The following is a 21,237-nucleotide window of genomic DNA, read 5'->3' as shown; positions in this document are numbered from 1 at the left end:
CTAACTTTATAGACCTCTAACTCCTTACCTAACCACTTGTAGGAATATTTAGATAACTTTCTGCACTGATAGCTATGCACAGCCTGAACCCCAGTTCAAGCCTCCCTGTAATTACCATCATTGGCAGCATCTGGCCAGGTCCATCCCCAGATGGAGGAAAGTACCTTATCAGAGATACCTCTGTACTCTCTAGGAACAGACTTAAGTGTCCAGACTACCCATTTGAGAAGGCCTAGTGGATATGCCAAATAAGCTTAACTTCCTCCTTCCCCAAATCTTACCTTTAGTTCCAGATCTCCCTTTAACTATCACCAGAGGCATCTAGCTGTACACAGGTTGCCTAGCAACTGAGCACACTTTCCCCTACCCTGCAGAAAAACCAAGCACACCTTCCCCTACTCTGCAGAAAAAAACAGCAGATAGCTTGGACAGATAGGAGCCACAGGAAAATAGAAGACAGTTTCATTTTCTCCCATTGACCTAGCAACTTATAGATTCTTAACATTTTCTATCAATCATGCTTAAAATTATAGTTGAGCACATAAGATCCCTCTTTTTAGATATTACTCGAATTTAGCATTTAGTTAATTCATTTCCCTATTAGTCACTTCCCTTTGGGGTTGCAAATGATAATTTACAGTTAACTGCCCCTCTATGTGATTCTTATCACCCTTCCATTTGACCCTGGAAGCCTGGCTTTGCACTGCCAAGGGAATACTGCTTGTAAGTGTATATATACCAGGACTCCCCGGGCACGGGAGATGGAGAAGAAGATTTGGAAGAATAAATGATTGGACTAAGAGCTTGGTCTGCTAAGATTCTATTTCCTGAAAATAGTCTTCGCCATTCATAGTTTTCCCTCCTGAGCCCCTGGGAAGTGTACTATAAAGGCTGGTCCTTCTAATATTATACAGGAATTGTTCACAGAGGTGACTATGCAGAGTGAAGGTCTTTTCTTCTAGTTTTCTAAAAGTTTTATGTCAGCAGCTGACCATCACTGGCAACTGTCTACTTGCCCATTGGTAATTATTGGCAGGGTGTTGCTGCTGATAATGCTTCTTTGGACTGTAGTTCTCAAAGCAAAAGGCTTTAGTGCTCTGCACTTGAACACCCCTCTGCTGACAGTTCTCTCCTCAGAATAAAGATGACCTCTGTTGCATTCATGCTTTGGGTTTTTTTTTTTTAAATGGATTTTTGTTGTTTTTTTATCAGCATGACTTATCAGCCTCTACCTGACTTAATCTTGATGTCTGCTTTCCTTCCTTCCTTCCTTCCTTCCTTCCTTCCTTCCTTCCTTCCTTTCTTTTTTCTTCTTTCTTTCTTTCCCTTCCCTCCTTTCTTCCTTCCCTACTTCCCTCCCTCCCTCCCTCTCCCCATCTCTCTATATCTCTGTGTCTGTCCATCTGTCTGTCTGTCTCCCTTTCTCCCTCCTTCCCTCTTTCTTTCTTTCTTTCTTTCTTTCTTTTTCTTTTCTTTTTTTCTTTTTTCTTTTTTGTTTTTTTTGGTTTTTGGAGACAGGATTTCTCTATGTAACTCTAGACCAGACTGTCCTTGAACTCACAAAGATCTGTCTGCCTCTGCCTTCCAAGTGCTGAGATTAAAGGTGTGGGCCACCATGCCCAACTTCCTGCCTTTCTTATTACTTTGTCTCTTGTCACTGGTTGTTGAATCCCTATATTGAACATTTTAAAAAAATTTTAAACTTTTATTTTGCATATGGGTATTTTGCCTGCAAATATGTCTGTTCATCTGGTGGATGTCTGGCGCCTATGGAGACCAGAAGGTGACTGACTCCCCTAGAACTGGACTTACAGACAGTTGCTGCCATGTGGGTACTATAAATAGCACCTCTGAAAGAGAAGTTAGTGTTTTTAACTACTGAGCTAGCTCTCCAGCTTCCATTTAAAAATTCTTAAACAAGCAATTTTTTGTTCTCTTTCTAAATGTCTACATCCTCTCTCCTTACACTGTTATTATTCCAGGATACTAGGAATCCTTGTTAATTCCACCTCCACCCCCCACCCCAGACAGGGTTTTCTGTGTAGTTCTCGCTTTGTAGACCAGGCTGGCCTCGAAATCACAGAGATCCACCTGACTCTGCCTCCCGAGTGCTGGGATTAAAGGCATGTGCTACTGCCACTCAGCTCCTTGTTAATTCTTTATAACATTTCTTATGTTATCCAACTTGGCATTCATTATTCTATGTGTTAATTGTATTCTATGTGTTAAATCTAATATTTGTGAATTTCTGTAGATGGGGCTATATCTGTATCTTTCTCATTTTTGTATTTTGATTACCTAATATATACTTTACATAGTTTTTGTTGGTTTAATGGATACTTATTAAATTGGGTTCCCAAGGGAATCCAAAACAATTTTCCAGAATCCATTTCTTTGTACTTGGCACTATGTATTTATAACATGGATTTAAATTTTTTAATGAAGGCCTAGTGTGGTGGCGTATACCTTTCATCCCAGCACTTAAGAGGCAGAGCCAGGTGGAGCTCTATGAGTTCCAGACCATTCAATATAGTAAGTTCCACGCCAGCCAGGGCTACAAAGTAAGACCCTATCTCAATAAAACAAACAACTAAAAGTTACTTAATGAGGTAACTTAATGAAGTTACTTGAACTTATTTAAGTTCTTCTATACTTTTTACTAAAATTAATTTAAAACGTAAGATAGATATAGGATAGTAAATTGAATCTGGCGATGAATATTACATGTATCTTTGTGTAATGTATATTATAAAATGTATTTCTAGATAGTCAAGTATGTTGCATACATAGAATGAACAAGGTGGATCAGGGCTAGGCAAGGTCTCAACATTTTATCTTGAAAAAAAAATCATATAATTTACTAGGTTGGGTTTGTTGGTGAGCATCTATAGTCCTGTCACTTGGGAGGCTGAGGTGTAGGATTTCTGTGTATACAAAGCCAGCTTAGATTATACAGTGGAACCCTGCCTCAACCACACCAAATACTAACCCCTCCTCCACTGACGTAATGTATTGATTTTGTTAATGCAAGGGACTTAACAATCTCCCACTAGGAAATTTTCATAAAAATATGCAATGTTCAAGGTGTCTTCATTGAAAATGCAAGGGTGAGAATGATATATAGAAGTAAGAGTTAAGAAATTTGTCCTAATGTCCCGTTCACTTACAATTTGCTGATGATAATATTTTTAAATAATAATCAGTTGAAAATGTATCATAGTTTGGTAATAAAAATGATTGAAATGAGCCTGGTAATGCACTTCTGTATATAGTCCCAGGTACTCAGGAATATCACAAGTTGGAGGCCTGCTTAGGCTACAAAGTGAATTCAAACCAGCTTAGGCAACTTAGTGAGACTGTGCTTCAAATGAAAAGCAAAAAGGGGGATATAAATTGTGGATTGCTTGTCTAGTATGCACAAGGACCTAAGTTCAACCTGCAGTACCACATCTTGTGCACACACACAGCTTGATTTTCTTGAAAATTTTTGGCAATATTTTCGTATGTTGTAGGTAAAATTTTATAGAGTACTGAATATAACTTCATAGATAGGATTCTTAATTTTAAAGGATTGAGTCATGATTTTGAAATATTTAGAATATAAAGTGAAGAACATAACTGTACATTTGATATCCTTTAAAAATACAAGAATATTTACTTTTATCTCTCTATTTACATGTATATGTCATGCATCTATATGTAACCTTTAGTGGAATAGTATGTATATGCTCGCCTATAAGAGGTTTATATCCCTATGTAAAGACTAGGAGGTTATAGGTCAGTATTTTCTCACTTTTTAGAGTGATTATATGTTTGTAATAAATACCTTAATATTGTTTCTTTGAGAATTTATATTAAAGCTTTTTTTTTCCTTCATGGAAAGTGTTTTTCAGCTTATATCTTTAATGGATACCAGATTGCCTCGCTGCACCAATGAAAAAATAGAACTTGCAATTCTCTGGTTTTTGGATCAGTTTCGTAAAACATATGTTGGTGATCAGCTTCAGAGAACCTCAAAGGTAGGTTTTTACTGTCTGAAAGCTTTAATGTATTATTGGGGATGAACATGGGTATATGCACATACCAGGTGGGAGGTGAGTGATAGAGACATCATGTAACTCTACCACAGACATGTAATTGATAGCTGAATTCATCTGTTGAATTGATATTGAAGCACATTGTAAAGTTAATTTACTTGTTTTATACATACATTTATCATTTTCTCTAAAGGAATAATATTTTTATGTGGATAGTTATTAACTACCTTAGATTACAAATTTACCTTAATTGATAATATTTTTATACTTCAGGGTTAGAAACAAGATTTTCTGTTTTAAGAGTTCTGAAGTTGGCGGGGTGGTCTGACATTTAAGGGATTTCCTATATATTCCAGTCATTCCTTGGCTTTTTACATGCTAAATCATATGGACTAGGAGAATTTAGATGTATACCAAACAGACAGCAGTTAAATCACCATAATATTAGGAGACTTGTAATGTGATAATTGAAAGGTTAGCATCAGCAAGTTTTAAATAAATTGATTTAGAAACATAATAAAAGATTATTGAGTTTGTTTATGTGAGTCGTAAGGGAATACTTAGGAGTATATACGTCCTTCTGTGTTTATGGATTCTGCATCCATGGGTTCAACCAACTGTGCATTGAAAATAACATTACATTTGTGTTAAACATGTTTTGACTGTTTTCTTTGTCAATCTTTCCTAAAAACATGTTGAAATTACTATAACACTTGTACATACTGTATGTTATCTGGAGAAGATTTAAAATATCAGGGAAGATGTGTGTAGGTTATATACAAATACTACAGAATATTATTTACTAGTTGCAAAACATTATTTTACTCTAGGACTGTTTTAGGGTGTTAGGAACATAGTACGAGGGTAAAGCACTTGCTTAGTATAAGGCCCTGGGTTTAATCCAGGGTACTGAAAAGGGGGTAAGGGACAAGGGAGGGGTTACAGAGAGGAACAGAAAAAGAAAGACAGACTGATTATCCTTTATGATAACATTTCAGGTAAAATTTTCTTTACCTTTTAGGGATGTGATATAATTTGATGTTTTTTTGCTTGAATATATATGGCATTTTATTTACATTTAGAATTTTATTGGAATTTAGCTACCATCAAATGACATAGTTAGGAGGAAACAAGAATAAGAGTAACTGTTTAAGGTAGTTACTAAGACAAAATATATGCAGGATAGTCCATCTTAAGCTTAGGTGTACTGCTTGAAGATCAAATGTAAAACAGATTTTGATAATTGCCTCATAAAATGTCTCCAAGGAATTTTTATTTTGGTTTTGGAACAGTGGATACTAATAAAACATTACTACTACCAGGTTTATTTGGCTTAAATCCTAAGTCAGAACCATATAATGTGGAAAGGAAAAGTTTTCTGATTGTTCTCTTTAAAGTGCTTGGGAAAAATGTAAAAGAGATTGATTGTTTTAGATAGGTGAGATTTGGATTTTCTTCAAAGTTTTTGTTTGAGATATAAAACTTACACATATATACATACACACACATACATAAGCTTTTAATGTAAGGTCCTCATGAAAAAAGTGAGTGATAGGCTCATTTCCTTTACATATTAGGAAAAGGTCTACATATCATCAGATTGATAAAAGAAATCACTGCTTCTTTTAATTTAATATTTTTGGTGCCTGCACTTTATTCTGTTTATCGGAAGTATTTAGTCCTAGATGATTTTAAGGTATTTGTGTAAGTAAGTTTCCGAGAAAAACAACTTCAAGAGTATTTGGGCTTGTAGTTGCAAAGGTTACAGTTTGTGTGCACTGAGCCACTTTTTTGGGGTCTGTGGTAAGGAGCATTGTGACAATAAGAAGGCCTAGTAGATAGAGCTATTCATCTTAGGAAAAGCCCAGCACAAGTTCCTTTCAGAGAATCACCTCCAAAAATACTTCTTCCAACCAGGCCTTTCCTTCTAATAGCGTATTCAGCTATGAATTAATAATATATCAATCCGTTGTAAAGTTTGAGCCTTTATGTGATGATCCAGTCACCTCTCCAACAGCTTTCAGGGGTCAGTCAAGCCCCTTATGGAAGCCTTAGAAAAACAGTTTTAGACTCAAACCAGTAAATTCCTCTTGGCTAATAACAGGCATGAGGCAGCCCTTCCCCCATTCCTTGTGTCTGGCTTGTCTGCTGATGGGGTCTTGGTGGAGTTCTCAGTTTGCTGTTTGTTCTTCTTTCCAGAGTTGTTTGCACTGCCACTAGCAGATCAGGAAGGCTGTTGTTGCTACTGCAGCAGAGCTTAGGACATTTAATAAGTACTGTATGTGACCAGCCCTCGATTTCCTGGCTTTTGCAGCTGAATTCAACCAATTGTAGATCAGAAATATTCAGAACAGAGCTGGGGAAAGAGCTCAAAGGTAAAAGTGCTTGGTGAGCAAGCATAATGACCTGATTTGTGATCCCCAACACCTCTGTAAAAGCTGAGTATGGCAGCATATGCCTGTAACCCTAAAAATGGAGGAAACTTCGAAGACAGAGACAGGTAGTTCTTGGCTTGCTGGCCAGCCATTCAAGTTTTCAAAATGGGCAGGCAGCTCCAGGTTCACTGAGACCCTGTCTCAGAAAAGGAAGTGGATAGACAGCACCTTGTTTTTAAGAAGTCCTTACCAATACATTATGTATACTTTTGTGTGTCCAATTAAATAAGTAAAAAATAAAGCAGAATTAAAAGACTGTTAAAAAAAAAAAGAAGTCTCTCTCTACCTGTCATATCAATGTCTTAGGCTTCATATCAATATATCCCCTTCTTAGTGCCCAAATTGTAAGTTTGTTTGTGTATGTCTCCTATTTTAGCATTATGTTGCATTATACTTGTTAGCAAAATATAAACTATAATTTGGGTTAGTTCTATTTCTACCTTAATTATTGTCAGAACCCCTATTGTCCTGGCGTATAGCTTACATACTTTCTACTAACTTAAATATGTGCTTTTTGTAGAGTTAGAAGATGGGCCTATAACTCAAGCTTAGTACTTTCAGGTTATAGTTTTGATATTGGGAAATGATACTGACTTAGGTGAAATTTGTCATATTTTTAGGTAAGGTAGGATTTTAAGAATCTTGATAATTTTTCTAAAAGATATATTTAATTTTTTAAAATTACATGTATATTTTTGTGGATATGAAATACTGATGTAGGTGCTCATGGAAGCCAGCAGTGTCCGATCCTCCTCCAGCTGGAGTTAGAAGTAATTGTGAATCACCTGATGTGGGTGCTAGGACGAACACAGGTCCTGTGGAAGAGCAGCAAATGATGCTAACCACTGAGCAATTTCTCTAAAAACTTATAGAGAACATATAAATAAATAGTTCAGATACCAAGGTGGGGTCACCAAAGAGTCATACATGATACATATGTTAGAACTGTGGGCTCTGCAGGGAGGTAGTGGCCCACGCCTTTAATTTCAGCTCTCAGGAGGCAGAGGCAGGCAGATCTCCGAGTTTGAGGCCAGCCTGGTCTGCAGAGTGAGTTCCAGGATGGCAGGGGTTACATAGAGAAACCCTGTCTGAAACAAAACAAAATAAACAAAAACAACCATGTCTTGTGAATGAAAAAGAAGCCGTAAATCAAGCTGGTCATTTATTGAACAGTTAGTCTCTCGGATTCTTTGTTCACAACCTAACAAGAATTGTTTCTCGTAAAACCAGTATGGAAATAGTTATTTTGTTAACAGTTTTCATTTTATAAACATGGAAACTGAGGCTTTGAATGTTTGAATAAATGTGTCTGTATTTCGGATCCATATTTGATTGGATGCCTTATCCAAAGCCTGCGCTGCCATCGACTTTGCCTAGCCTGTCCATTGGGACATTGAACAGGCTCTTTCATACAGGAACTCTGTTGTAAAAACCTCCTTTGCTTTCTGATATTCAGGAAAAGTTACACTGAGTTCAGAATGTTTCCACTGTATTTCTTGTATCTGCTCTGCCGCCCAATTTTGCTGGTTTTCTTTTCTGTGTGTGTGACATCTACCCTTTTCTCCCGCCTCCTCCCTTCCGTCTGCACTGTCACTGCTCCTCACTGACTTGAAAGGATTTTCATTGTGCTTCTCCTTGCTGGTCTCCCCCTCCCTTACTATGTTCCATTATCCACACTGCTCCTGTGTAATCTTCATGGAAAATGAGAGGGCAATGTATCGAACTTCCTTCCTCATGCCTGGTATCCATCTTGGTCAGGTCTCAATGCTTTGTTTTCTCTGCTTCATACCTATATATTTTACATTAAACATTGACCCTGTTGCTGTTTTCGTTGTTTTTAATCACATTTTGCTCAGAAGTAACAGCTATCATAAATTGTGTGTTATTGCCGTCTGTAGGTCTATTCTTTGCTCATGTTTCTGTGTATTTGTATACAAAATACAATGGGATTAACTTTATATAGAAGTAACCTGCCATTGGGACCTGCAGGAACTTTCCTGCTTTAATAAGTTCTATTTTTGAGATTTATCCATGAGACATACAGATTTATTTATTGCACTTGAATGGTATACAGTGCATTACTCTGACATTATATACTCATTTATTCCTGTTGATAATGTGCACTATTTCCAGTTTTTCAATTCTGCGAAACATCTTGTAGTAAATATACTTGTTCTTATCTCTTCTTGCGTTTATACAAGCTTTAAAACAATAACAGAAGTAAATGCTCAGTTGTAGAATGCATATGTCTCTAGCTTTATTAGATTGTGTAGTTGTCTTCATAAGTGTTATAACAATGTATTTTCCTCTCTGAACAAGTTAGCTATGTTTTTATCATCCCTCTTGTAGGCTTCACAGTTTGTCAGTCTTTGGGAAACACATTTTCCCCTCTGCATATTTCTTTAGTAGTTCTCATTATTTACAGGATGAGCTTCTCCAGTGGCCAACCTTTGTCCACTTTACAGCCTCTTCCTTGGACACTTTATTCCACTCTGTGACATGTTTTGTGCTGGAAATGTTGCTGTTTCTTTTTTTTTCCTGTTTATACTCAATATGAAGTGACTGCAAATCTATATCTACTGTGTATTAAGACCAAGTATATGAGGACCTCAGGTGTCATTTCTTATTTGCTGCCCACCTTGCTTTTTGGAGACAAAGTCTGTCACTTATCCTGGAACTCACTTATTAGGTTAGATTGGCTGGTTTATGAGGCCCAGGTATCGTCCTGGCTCCACCCCTCCATTGCTACTATTACATATAACTGCACACCTTGCTTGTGTATGGGGTTCTGGACATCAAAGTCAGGTCCTTGTGTTTATGAGGCCAACACTTTACTGAGTGAACTGTCTGACCAGTCCTTCAGTAAGTTTTTAATTGAAGGAAGGTACAGGAAAGTAAAATAATTATAAAATACCCACTTATGAATTTAAATAGAACACAAGCAGTGAACTTTCTTTCATATATTTCTGACTACTGGTGCATCCAACATCAAGGACATAATAGCACATTCAGTAATAGAACAAAATAACTCACTTGAATACCAGTATAAACGAGATATACCAGAAGACATCTATAGACTATTCTACTCCTAAATACCAGAATATACATTCTTCTCAAGTAACCACATTACTATACAATTTTAAAAAATTAACACATTTGAAGTGACTGAAATAAGCAAAGAATGTTCACTAAACACAAAGGAATCAATCACTGTATCTGTCTATCTGTCTGTCTGTCTGTCTGTCTATCTTTGTTGCTGAGGACCAAACTCAAGGCCCCACTGGGTTTCAGCCATCAGAGAGAAATCTAAAATACTTACAGATGAATTAAAATGAAAATACAACATAACAAAATGTAAAAAATACAATTAAAGTAGTAATGAAGACCAGTTTATAGCTATGAATACCTACATTAAAAAGAGCTGGGGCTGTGGGTTTTAGAGCACACTTTTGATTCCAGTAATGGGGAGAGAGCCAAGTAGATAGCTGTGATTTCCAGACAAGTCTTAAAATAAATAAAAAGAAAAGAGCTGGACATGGTGGTGAAGGTCTATAATCCTGGTTGTGAGGAACCTGAGATACATGGTTCCAGTATCTTGGGAAGAAAAGAGATCTCAAATCAGCTGCCCTATCACATTAGAAAAAACTGAAAGAAATTAAATTGAAAGAAGAAGGAAGTAATAAAGACAAAGACAGAAATAAATGAAATGGAGATTTTTGTTTGTTTGTTTTTGGGTTTCTTTGAGACAGAATTTCTCTGTGTAGCTTTGGAGCCTGTCCTGGAACTCACTCTGTAGACCAGGCTGGCCTCGAACTCACAGAGATCCACCTGCCTCTGCCTCCTGAGGGCTGGGATTAAAGGCATGCGCCACCACCCGCCTGGCTGAAATGGAGATTTTAAAACAAGAGAATCAAAGCCTCAAATAGTCGTAGTAACAAAACTAGTAAAATCTTCAAAGCCCCAAGTAGTAGTTGTAGCAGCAGTCGTTGCTTTTAGGACCAACAAACTTTGAGGTGGTTTGTCAAAAGGAAGAGAGAAAGGAGGGGACTCAGAACTCTGAAATGAAGAATGAAATAGCTGTTGTTACTGCTGATCTTAAAGAAATGAGTTTATAATGGAATACTGTGAGCAGCTGATGGCAAATGAATTAGAAAACATGGGTAACATGTCCCAGTTCCTTAAAGACAGATTCCTGAAGGTGACTCATTAAGATATAGAACCTTGAGTAGACATGTAACAATAGCTCGTGAGGATGTGTCAGGAATCAAAGAATGCAGACTCACATCGTCCCCTAGTGAATTCTACTAAACAGTGGACAACCAAAGCAACTTTGGAAAAGAACAATTTTGAAAAGCTTACATTCCTATATGAATGTGGAAAAAAACCCTAAAATTAAAAAAAAAAAAAATTGGCAAAAGAATCTAACACCTTGTAAGGTCAAGAAGAAGACCATGATGGCTACTATTTGGACTTCTGTTCAATGAGATGTAGATTCTGGCCAGGGAAATTAAGAAGTAAATAGAAAGAAAAGGCATGTGGGCTAGGAAGAAGAAATGAAACTATCCTTATATATTATATATATATATCCTTATATATTAAAAAATTCATAAGGACCCATTGGAACTAATTACACCAGTAAGTATGCAGTATATAATAATATCAGTAACTATATAAAAGAGAAATCAAAAAATATTTGAGCCCAACATGGTGTGGTTTATGCCTTTAGGAGTCTAAGGCAGTAGGATCACAAATTTGAGGACAGCTTGGATTTCATAGCAAATTCTGGGTTGACTTGTGCCACCCAGCAAAATACTACTACCTCCTCAGGAAGAAAGAAAAGGAAAAAAGGGGGAAAGGGGGGGAAGGAAAAGGAAAAGGAAAAAGGAAAAGAGAAAGAGCTGTTCAATTTACATGTATTTGAATCAACCAAAAAAAAAAAAAGCAAACATCCTACCAAAGTCTTGGTTTCTTTGTTTGCAGGAATTGGCACATATATCCTAGCATTCATTAGATAGATTAAAAAGGACCTAGAATAACCAGGACACTTGTGGAACTGAATAACCCAGGAAGGGCCATGCTTTAATTTGACACTTTCTACATAGCAACAAGGAAGACAGTGTGGCACACGCCCAGGAATAGCATAGATGTCAAGTGGGTTCATGTATAGCTCCTGAGTTTTGACAAGAATGCCTAAGACAATTAAATGGGAAGAGAGCTATTTAGTGAATGGGGCTGGACAGCTGCACCACCTATGAAGAATTTCACTTTGCTTTTTTAGAAGGTTGTCAAGGCACTGGGAAGATTCTGGTTATAGAGGGAGGGAAGTCAAGTTACTGATTTCTAAGTTGGGTGGTGCCATTCACTCAAAATTCATCAAAGATTTATATTCTGGCACTTGTTACTGTTATTAATAGCCTTGTTTTCTGTTCTCAGAAGTCATCCCTATTTGGAGGATAAATTATGTCACTTTTTGTGTAGATCACATTCATAGGTTATCGGAGCTTATAAATAAGAAATAACACTTTAAGACTAGGCAAGCATTCTGCCCTTTTGGACCTTTGTTTCTCAGTATTTAAGTAAAAACTATTTTTGTAAACATGAACTAGTGATTTATCAGTATATTATATCCTTATATATCTGTGGAATAACTTAGAATATGCATTAACAAAGTAGCGCTTGTTGATATCTTTTCAAATTGCCTGCAATAAAACCAAGAGTCCTATTTTTCTGTGTATGGCTGTTTAAAGGGTTTCGGGCAATGGTTCTTCTCGTTATCCGGAGTTTTTCCTGCTGTTGAGTACACAGGCAGAGCAGCAGATGGCATTCTCTCCCTACAGTTGTCAGGCCCTCCTACCTTACACTGCTAACAGTTACTGTTAAATCGAGTAGGAAAACACTTGACTAATGAAGTAGAAAAACATACTAGTAACTTAGAGACTGTTACACACATGTGTAATCCAGTAGGGAAATAGTAAATTAACTGCTGTTTGTAGGTATTTCTATATATTTTACTTATTAGTAAAATTTATGTTTGTGTTTGCCACATTATAGGAAAATATAATTAAGTAGCAATTTTACAACATTTTAAATAGTATTTTAAACATTCTAATGAAACAAGCATATTGTGCAGATTATAGGGGCAAAATACCTGTGACAATTAAAATGACATTTTGAAGCTTGATTATTAGCGAATAATGCTGAATGACTTTCAAGAACTTTGAAGTGTTTTAAAAACTTTTCAAAGTTGATTTCTGGTATGTTGTCACATTGCTTCAATTATATTATTTTTTGTATATTATTTGACCTATTTTTCCTTCTTGGTAGATAGTAGTACTTGTAATTCATAACCTTCAAAATGTTTAGGAAGGCAAGCTAGAGGCCTACATTGTTTGTTTTTAAATATCTTTACGATATAAATGGAATAACTGAGTTAAACTTTCAAGTATTAACTCCTTAAGTGCATATAAATGTTGATGGAAGAACATTAAGCATTAAGCAAGAAAGGGTAGGGAATCAGCCCACAGTTGAAGTTTTAGCAGCATGGGTAACTGAGATTATGATATACATTGGAGAAATATAAGATGCAAATTCGAAAACCAGATATTGGATTCTTTGATGAGTTGACTTTACTATTTGTCATGCCTTTAAATATGCTATCATTTGACATCCGTATCCTACGTGAATCATATAGTCATATCTCCCTGGAAACACACTTTCACCTAAACAGATTTTGATGAAATTTTGACTATTTACAATATTTTAAATCTATGTTTTGTTCTCATTTAAAATTTATTTTTAATGATTAGAATGTTAAATATTCATAAGTTTTTGAGAACTATGGATAAATTATAAAGTTAGCTCTCTATATATGCATATCTCTATATTTATACACACACACACACAATCTTATATTACAAATATCTTTTTGTATTCTTTCGGTTATTTATGCTTTGCTGATAGTTAATTTTTCTAAGTAAGGTAGAAATGATAATTTCTTCTGCAGTGGACCCCTAAGTGTCTTGTTTTTCTATTTATTTATCATAACTTAAGATGTTAGAATTTTTTAAATGATTCTCAGAAATTGAAATAATAAAAATAATAAATAAGTTGTCAGGTATTGTATTAACTGAGATGTATCCTTAAGTCATTTTCAGCACTAAAAACCATGTATTATAAAAGAAATAGTTAATAAATTTTATATTCCCTATTTCCATACATTGGTTGTAATTATTTTAAATAGTGTTTTGATCTTATTGAAATTATGCAGAAGAGAGCCTTTCCTCACAGTCAGAAGATGAGGTGCATGGTATATGATCTTTTCCTTCAGAAAAAATTCATCATTGAAATTATGTCCACAGTTCATGATCTTTCCATTTATTTGATAGTCCTTTCTTCTGGAGCAATAATAGGTATTGTTTAAAATTCAGAGACTGCTAAATACATCGTGGACTAGTTGATAAGATGGAAATAGGAAACTTTCAGTTTTGAAACTTTGGGTAGGATTCTGCTCTTAAAAATATTCTAGTTGCTTAAAGGAGAGTCAAATGTGAATTTATCTCTTTTTTTTTTTCCATGATAGAGCCATAGGCAGATCTGAATACCGACTAGAAATGTGTCAGACTATGAGTGCTGTATCTCTGAATGTAGTTGTTTTCTTTTACTTATAATCCTTTTGAGTAGGCTGCTGAAGGGAACCCAGAATGAATCTTGCGTGTGCTACAGAAACCCTGAATCTGCCATCTGTAAGAGTCATGTCACAGCATTGTTTACTCTTCTTTGAATCTTGAGCATCCAGTACATATTATGATGAATTGATTCTTACTTAACCGGCAAGATAAAGAAAGTCAGATTAACTATTAATTTGCAAATAAGATTCTCCAAAAGGAAGCTACGCTTCAAGACAGCGATCATATAGTGTCAAATATCCCCTACATATCTCAGTGAGGAATATTATGCATTATTTAAGTATATTTTCTTAATAATTAGAAGCTCTGGTGTTAGTTACTAAACATTTATATGCTAATGCCTGATCATTTGGGCCAGGGTAGTTAGAGCAGGTGTTGGCATGGGATACTAGTCTGACTCATTACTCTTAGTACAACAGTTTGATATTAAATAAACATTTTAATGCCTTATTTGGGGGCGTGTGTTTATTTCTTCCTCAACTACATGTGATGTTTATCTCTAGTCCATGCTTTTGTTTAGTATACAAGAAGAAAAGCTAACAAATCCAGCTTCTTGAGAACTGTGGGAAGATTGAGCCAAATTGCAGGTGATTAGCATACATATATTTAGTAGTGTTACCGTGCTACAAATGATAAAAGCTCACGTGTTAGCAAAAAGACAGTCAGGGCAATTGTGCTGTTTCCCAGATTAGAGCAATGAGTTCTCTAACATTACCTTTCTGTCCTGTTGTTTTTAAAGTTCACCTTCTACTTACATGTTCCTAGGAAATTCCGTAAAGTCCAACTGGAAGTGCTGAAGATGATTGTCTAAGTCTGAAGAGTTCTGGCTTTGTTCAGCTGACACAATTTAATTTGCAATATGATGGTCAGCTATTAAATACATTTAAAAAAACATTCCCCACATATTCTGTATTCAAAGTCTTATAAATGTAGCTTTTACATCACATCAATGGCTACAATGCAGTTATTTATTCCTACTGATTGCAGGAAAATGTGCTTTTTTATTTCTGCTTATTTCATCATACTAGCTATCTCTAACTTATGAGAGACTTCTTACTACTGTGGTAACTAACCAGATAAATAGAAACTTCAGTAGAGTGAAATATAATACTTTAAGTCTGTTACATTTAATTTTCTTTCTTTCCTATGAATAGACTAAATTTTTGTTTTGCTTAAACAAAGGATAGATGAGCATTCTGAAAATGGTTTTTACTGTCCTAATGATTAATGATCACTGAACACTTTTGAAAGATTAGCATTTTTCAAAGCTGCTAAAAAATATACTGTTTTATTTAATTACAAGAAAGTAAAGGCTTTTCACACTGACAGGTGGTGGAAATTAGCAGGCAGTTTTGAAATTGTGCTGTGCACGAGAAATTAGATCTCATTTTAATTCTGCTTTTCTCAACTAGCAAATGAGGTTAATGCCATACATATTCAGCTGATATGGATGAAGAAATTGATATAAAGTAGATCAACATAGCTACAGGGCTAGATTAATTTATAGGTAAAGAGGCAGTGATAAATGAAAGTAATGTAGTAGTGGTCACTAAACTCCTGTGCCATGAGGGATTCAATAGCGTTAGTTCCTCATTAAAGCCTTTGTCGAGTGCATCAAATAGAAATGTGAAAAGGAATAGCCAACTAACCCCTAATTATCAAAATACAGAAAATACTAATTATACCTTAATTAGCTTTTCTTTTAATGTACTGAAATTTGTTACTTTTTGTGTGGCACAAATGGATAGTTATATCAACAATAAATAGGTTGTTTTAATAACTTTCTTTTACCTCTGGGAAAACTACACTCCAATTTTTAATATGCAATAATGCTTCTCTCTAGCCTGTAGGAGATGAAAATTATTAAGTAGCTTTATTTTTTTGAAGATTTTACAGCAGCTTTGGGAAGAATTATTTCACCATGCATCAATTACTTTTAATTGAACTGAATATTTTTCAGATTGCACCAAATGCCTCTCATTTAAGTTTAGCAGTTAGAGTTTAGGAAAGCAGCATAATGAGGACTGCAGATAACCTCTGTCATATATTGTAATAAATAAGGATGATTATTGCTTTTGCTTGGGTTTAGAAAGAACTCAATATTGCAATTGTAAAACCTAGTCAGTCACCTTATCTAGTGTTAGTCAATGTGGAGGACTAAAAGCTATGTATTCTAGAAACTTCACTAATGAGTCTTTCTCTTATCCCTAATAAGGTTGTTTTCAACAGTCTGCTTAAGGAAGGATTTGCCTGTTTAGAATAAAGATACAGTATTACTCTGGGGGAAGCAGCTTTGGTTTTAGTGTAATAGACCTCAAGGCAGCTTTAGGCCCTTGGTAGCTTTTGCTGTTCTGGGGAAATTCATTACTTTGCCTGTGTATTCACTGCCTTGCCCATCAGTTGCAGTGATACTTGGTATTGTGATGATTAAGTAAAATAGGGCAGGTCCCTAGCATAACATTTAGTGTGGGATAGAAGCTCCAAAATCAAAAATTGCTGTTATTGGTAATAAGAAAGGCCTTAAAGAAATTCTGTCTCTGAACATGTCTAATCTTCAGGACATTTAATGTAATTGTCAAATTGTGCTAAAGACTATCTAATTTATCATAAAGTTATTTTCCCCCTTTGTTTGGCAAAGAATTTGGAATAGTATTCTTTGGATAAGGGGTGGTAGTGAGGTTATCAGTTGATATGAGTTCATGTTGTCTCCCAGTGCAACCTAGAATTGTGAATTAAAGACAGATAATCTTATTCTAAAGCCAAGACTCTAGAAAAAGACTGAAGTGTTTCTTAGGGCCTCATTAAATTTATTGTTATTTCAGATCTGTATATTTTCTCTCTCTTTGTGATGTTTTGCGACAGAGTTTCTTTGTATAATAGCCCTGGCTGTTCTAAAACTTGCTCTGTAGACCAAGCTGGCCTCGAACTCACAGGGATCTGTCTGCCTCTGCTAGGACCAAAGGCGTGCACTGCCACGCCCAGTCCATGTTCTCATTTCTGGTGCTTACATTTAATCTGTGTTTCTCTTGTTCATCCTTGTTTGCTTTTCTAGTTATCTATTGGTGAGCAGTAATCAGGAATTACACTTTTCATCAATAGTATCTGTCGAGCTGACCCTCTCTAACTTGGTGTTCCTTATCAGTGAGATACTACTACTGTGTGGTGTTCTTTTGGCTGAGGGCGCTGAGTTATGCCACTTCCTTTCATCAGTTCTACAACAAAGCAAACTAACCATTTGGAAGAAAGAAGAAAGAAAGAAAGAGCCACCCAACGAACAGAGCAGGAACGCATTTTATAATCATTGAAAATTTTACTCTACTGTCTTTTAAAATAATCACTGCCCAGTGTTTTAAATAAATACATGTGGAAAAAAATTGTCAACCAAAGTGTTATGTACATCTCCGTACTACCTTTCACCTGTTTACAAAGTTAAAGATTAGCCAGGTTCCTGGAAACTTGTTGAACACAGATTCTAATGCTCTACTCCAAATAGATGTAGTGGCTTAGAGGATCTGAGTATGTGTGTTGATCATGCAAGCCACTTGGGTACTTTGAATCTCCACTGAAGTTTCAGAACCTTTGACTCTCTTGCTTGAAGATTGGTGACAGGTACTGTGTCTTGTTTCTTTTGACCATCACTTGGGAGTTCAGGCTGGATATGGAGTAACTGCCTCTAGCCCCTTTTGGTTAGAATGCTGTAATCTTCTATCCTAAAATTTAGAGAAAGGAAGTAGAGGAAAAGGCCGCTTGACTGTTATACATAAAAACCCTAAGGGAGGGGCTGGAGAGATGGCTCAGAGGTTAAGAACACTGGCTGCTCTTCCAAAGGTCCCGAGTTCAATTCCCAGCACCCACATGGTGGCTCACAGCCATCGGTAATGAGATCTGGCGCCCTCTTCTGCAGGGATGTATGCAGGCAGAATACTGCACACATAATAGATAGATAGATAGATAGATAGATAGATAGATAGACAGACAGACAGACAGATAGATAGATAGATAGATAGATAGATAGATAGATAGATAGATCTTTAAAAAAAAAGAAAAAACAAAACAAAAAAAACCCTAAGTGAATGTTTAGGTCAATAGATTTGTGTTTTGCTGGCAAGGAAACTAAAATGTGTATGATTATATAAGGTGTATATTGTAAAGGCAAAATCATTTTAAAATAAAATTTCTTATGATATTTTAGAAAGTTACAGTCTGAACCATTGCCTAAATTCTCAAATGTTGTGACTCTTTCTTCTGTTCTTGTCAGTTTATGTATACTTCACTATACTTCAGATTTTATAGCAAGAATCAGATTGTATATTGTCAGTCATCCCATTAGCCTGGTAGTCCCATGCTAGTGTGTAAATCTCTCTAGCCACTTTTTTTTTTTTAATGTAGCAAATCGAAACAATAGTGATAGGAAGGTATGAGAGTCAATGGACATGTGTTTAAGGTAATTGGCACAGTGTCTGACATGCCGATGTTGAGGACACTAGCTGTGCGGATGCTGATGACATGGCTTTTGCTCTTGTACTTTGGTTTAACCAGTACCAGCACCAGTTTTAGGGTTTCACCCTGTTAGACTATCTTTAAATTAGCACAGGCAAAGCTCATAGGAACGAACTCACAGGAACTAAGGCAGTATGCACAGGCCTTGCAGACATCTGCACCAGGTTCTCTGCGTGTACATTACAGGTTTCAGTTTTGTGTTTATATGGGATTCCTGGGTGTGCAAATGAGTTGGTGTCTGATTTTTGTCCTGTCTCTTAGACTCTTTTCCTCCTGTTGGGTTGTGTTGCCCAACTTCAACATGATAGTTATTGTTTTATTATATTTTATTTATTTTTAATTGCTTCTTAGCCTTTTGACTAAGATCAAGTGCATATTTTATTTATTTTTTGTTTGTTTGTTTTCTGAGGCAGGGTTTCTCTGTTGTAACCCTGGCTGTCCTGGAACTCACTCTATTTAGACCAGGATCCTTGAACTAGGAGATCTGCCTGTCTCTGCCTTCCAAGTGCTGGGAATAAAGGTGTGCACCACCACTGTCTTGCTTGATTTTTTTTTTAAGTGAATGAATGAATGAAAGCTTAGCCATTAGGGTAAAGGTTAACAACTGAACTGTCACTTATACATGCTGGGGGAGGAAAAATCAGTTTTCTCCAATAGACTGGATATATCAACTGCTCCAGGACAGGCCTCTCGTTCAGAAGTTGTTGACTAACATATAATTGTATTCCACAATTTGTGTGTGTGTGTGTGTGTGTGTGTGTGTGTGTGTGTGTGCTTTTACTTGGTTATAGTTTGGTGTTTTTTATTTTGTTTTTGTTTTCTCTTTGTGGATGTTTTGTTTTCTTGGGGTTTTTTGGGGGGTTGTACTGGGCTTTTGTTTCTTTTTGAGAAAGAACTTAAAGTTGGGGAGGGAGGGAGGGAAGGAGGGGAAGAGTCTCTGGAGGGACTTGAGGAAGGGGAAGAATAGATCAAATAATTTGAATTTGAAAATTGTTTTAAATACACACATACACAAAACCCCAAAATTGTTAGCCTAGAAGAGACTATGGATAGAATCTAAATGAGCATTTCCAAAGTATTTATTACAGACAAGACCACTAGGAGTAGAATTTAATGAATTTATAGTACTTTTTAAAATTTGTTTTAGATTCACTTGTTTTACTTTATGTATTTGTTTTGCCTGCATGTATGTATATGCACCACATGTGTGCCTGTTGCATTCCTTGGAGCTGGAGTTACAGATGGTTGTGAGTCACTGTGAGAGCTGGGACTCAATCCCAAGTCTTCTGCAAGAGCAGCAAGTGCTCTTAACTGGGCCAGTCATCTCTCTGGTCCCTGTCTATGATTTTTTTTCTTCTCACTGAAATAAAGTTGAAAAACTAGCACTAATATGTAGTGTGTTTTTCTTTTGGAAATTGATAGTGGATTTTGAGGAATTACTGCTTGAAATATTCCATGCCATTTTAAGAAATAAATGGATAAGATGCCAATAATTTAAACTTAAATCTAGATATTCTTACATCAGAAAGGATGAAAGAATTTATAAGTGGAAACTTTTGATAGTATTTGTTAAGACTCACATACCTTTGTAACTGGTACCTATATAAGTCATATCAGCAGATGGAGGCATGCTTACCTAGCCCAGACAATGTTTCCATCCCCAAAACAATGAAAAGATGGTAAAAATTTCCAATGAAATAATTGTGCATGGTATATGTGAATGTATCTACTGTAAAATAAATATTCTTGGGCTGGAGAGATGGCTCAGAGGTTAAGAGCACTGGCTGCTCTTCTAGAGGTCCTGAGTTCAATTCCCAGCAACCACATGGTGGCTCACAACCATCCATAATAAGATCTGGTGCCCTCTTCTGACCTGCAGATGTATATGCAGACAGAACACTGTATATATAATAAATAAATCTTTAAAATAAGTATTCTTAAAGCATTCAATTACAAAGCACCATTTGGGAGAAGTAAATGTATTTATGTTACAAAGGGTTTTTTTTTGTTTGTTTGTTTTGTTTGTTTGTTTTTCGAGACAAGGTCTCTCTGTGTAGCTTTTCGCCTTTCCTGGAACTCACGTGGTAGCCCAGGCTGGCCTTGAACTCATAGAGATCTGCCTGGCTCTGCCTCCCGAGTGCTGGGATTAAAGGCGTGCGCCACCGCTGCCCGGATTTTTTTAAATCTGATTTTTAAATTTGTCACTTTTATAATTCAGACATTTCCAAAATATATTTTATGCGTACCTTTAAGTCCTTGGAACTTAAGATTAAGTTACCATTATCCTAAAAAGAAACTCAGATAGTCTCTCCAAAGAAAGGTTTATTGGAGAGTGATAAAAGATTATTGTGGAGAACCATGATTGAGGGCCAAAAGGCATACTTTGGGAAGTAAAGAAAATTGGGATTTGGAGATAAAAGTTATTCTGAAATAACAAGGAAATTGTTTCCGACGACTACTAGAAGAGCTGATCCAGTTCATCAGAGGAGCTGTTGTTGGTGGGTGTTCTCCAAACTGTGGGGTGTCCTGCCAGAGTTTCCATTAGCACCTCAGTTGTGCCTAAAGAGCATCGTTTCATGA

At 36.1% G+C, this 21,237-nt stretch overlaps 1 protein-coding gene across 1 annotated transcript in view; it reads left to right on the top strand.

Moving 5' to 3' along the window:
* Ranbp17 (RAN binding protein 17) overlaps positions 1 to 21,237 on the top strand; it is a 327,894-nt gene that overhangs the window by 68,625 nt on the left and 238,032 nt on the right. The window contains exon 14 of the mRNA XM_036198233.1: positions 3,884 to 4,019. Within this exon, the coding sequence (XP_036054126.1) occupies positions 3,884 to 4,019 (136 nt within the window). The remainder of the gene's footprint in view (positions 1 to 3,883; positions 4,020 to 21,237) is intronic.

The sequence above is a fragment of the Onychomys torridus genome, chromosome 8, assembly GCF_903995425.1.
Source record: "Onychomys torridus chromosome 8, mOncTor1.1, whole genome shotgun sequence".
In the NCBI taxonomy this organism is placed as follows: Eukaryota; Metazoa; Chordata; class Mammalia; order Rodentia; family Cricetidae; genus Onychomys; species Onychomys torridus.
Note: the sequence above shows the minus strand (reverse complement) of the source record. Positions and strands in the feature narration are given on the sequence as shown.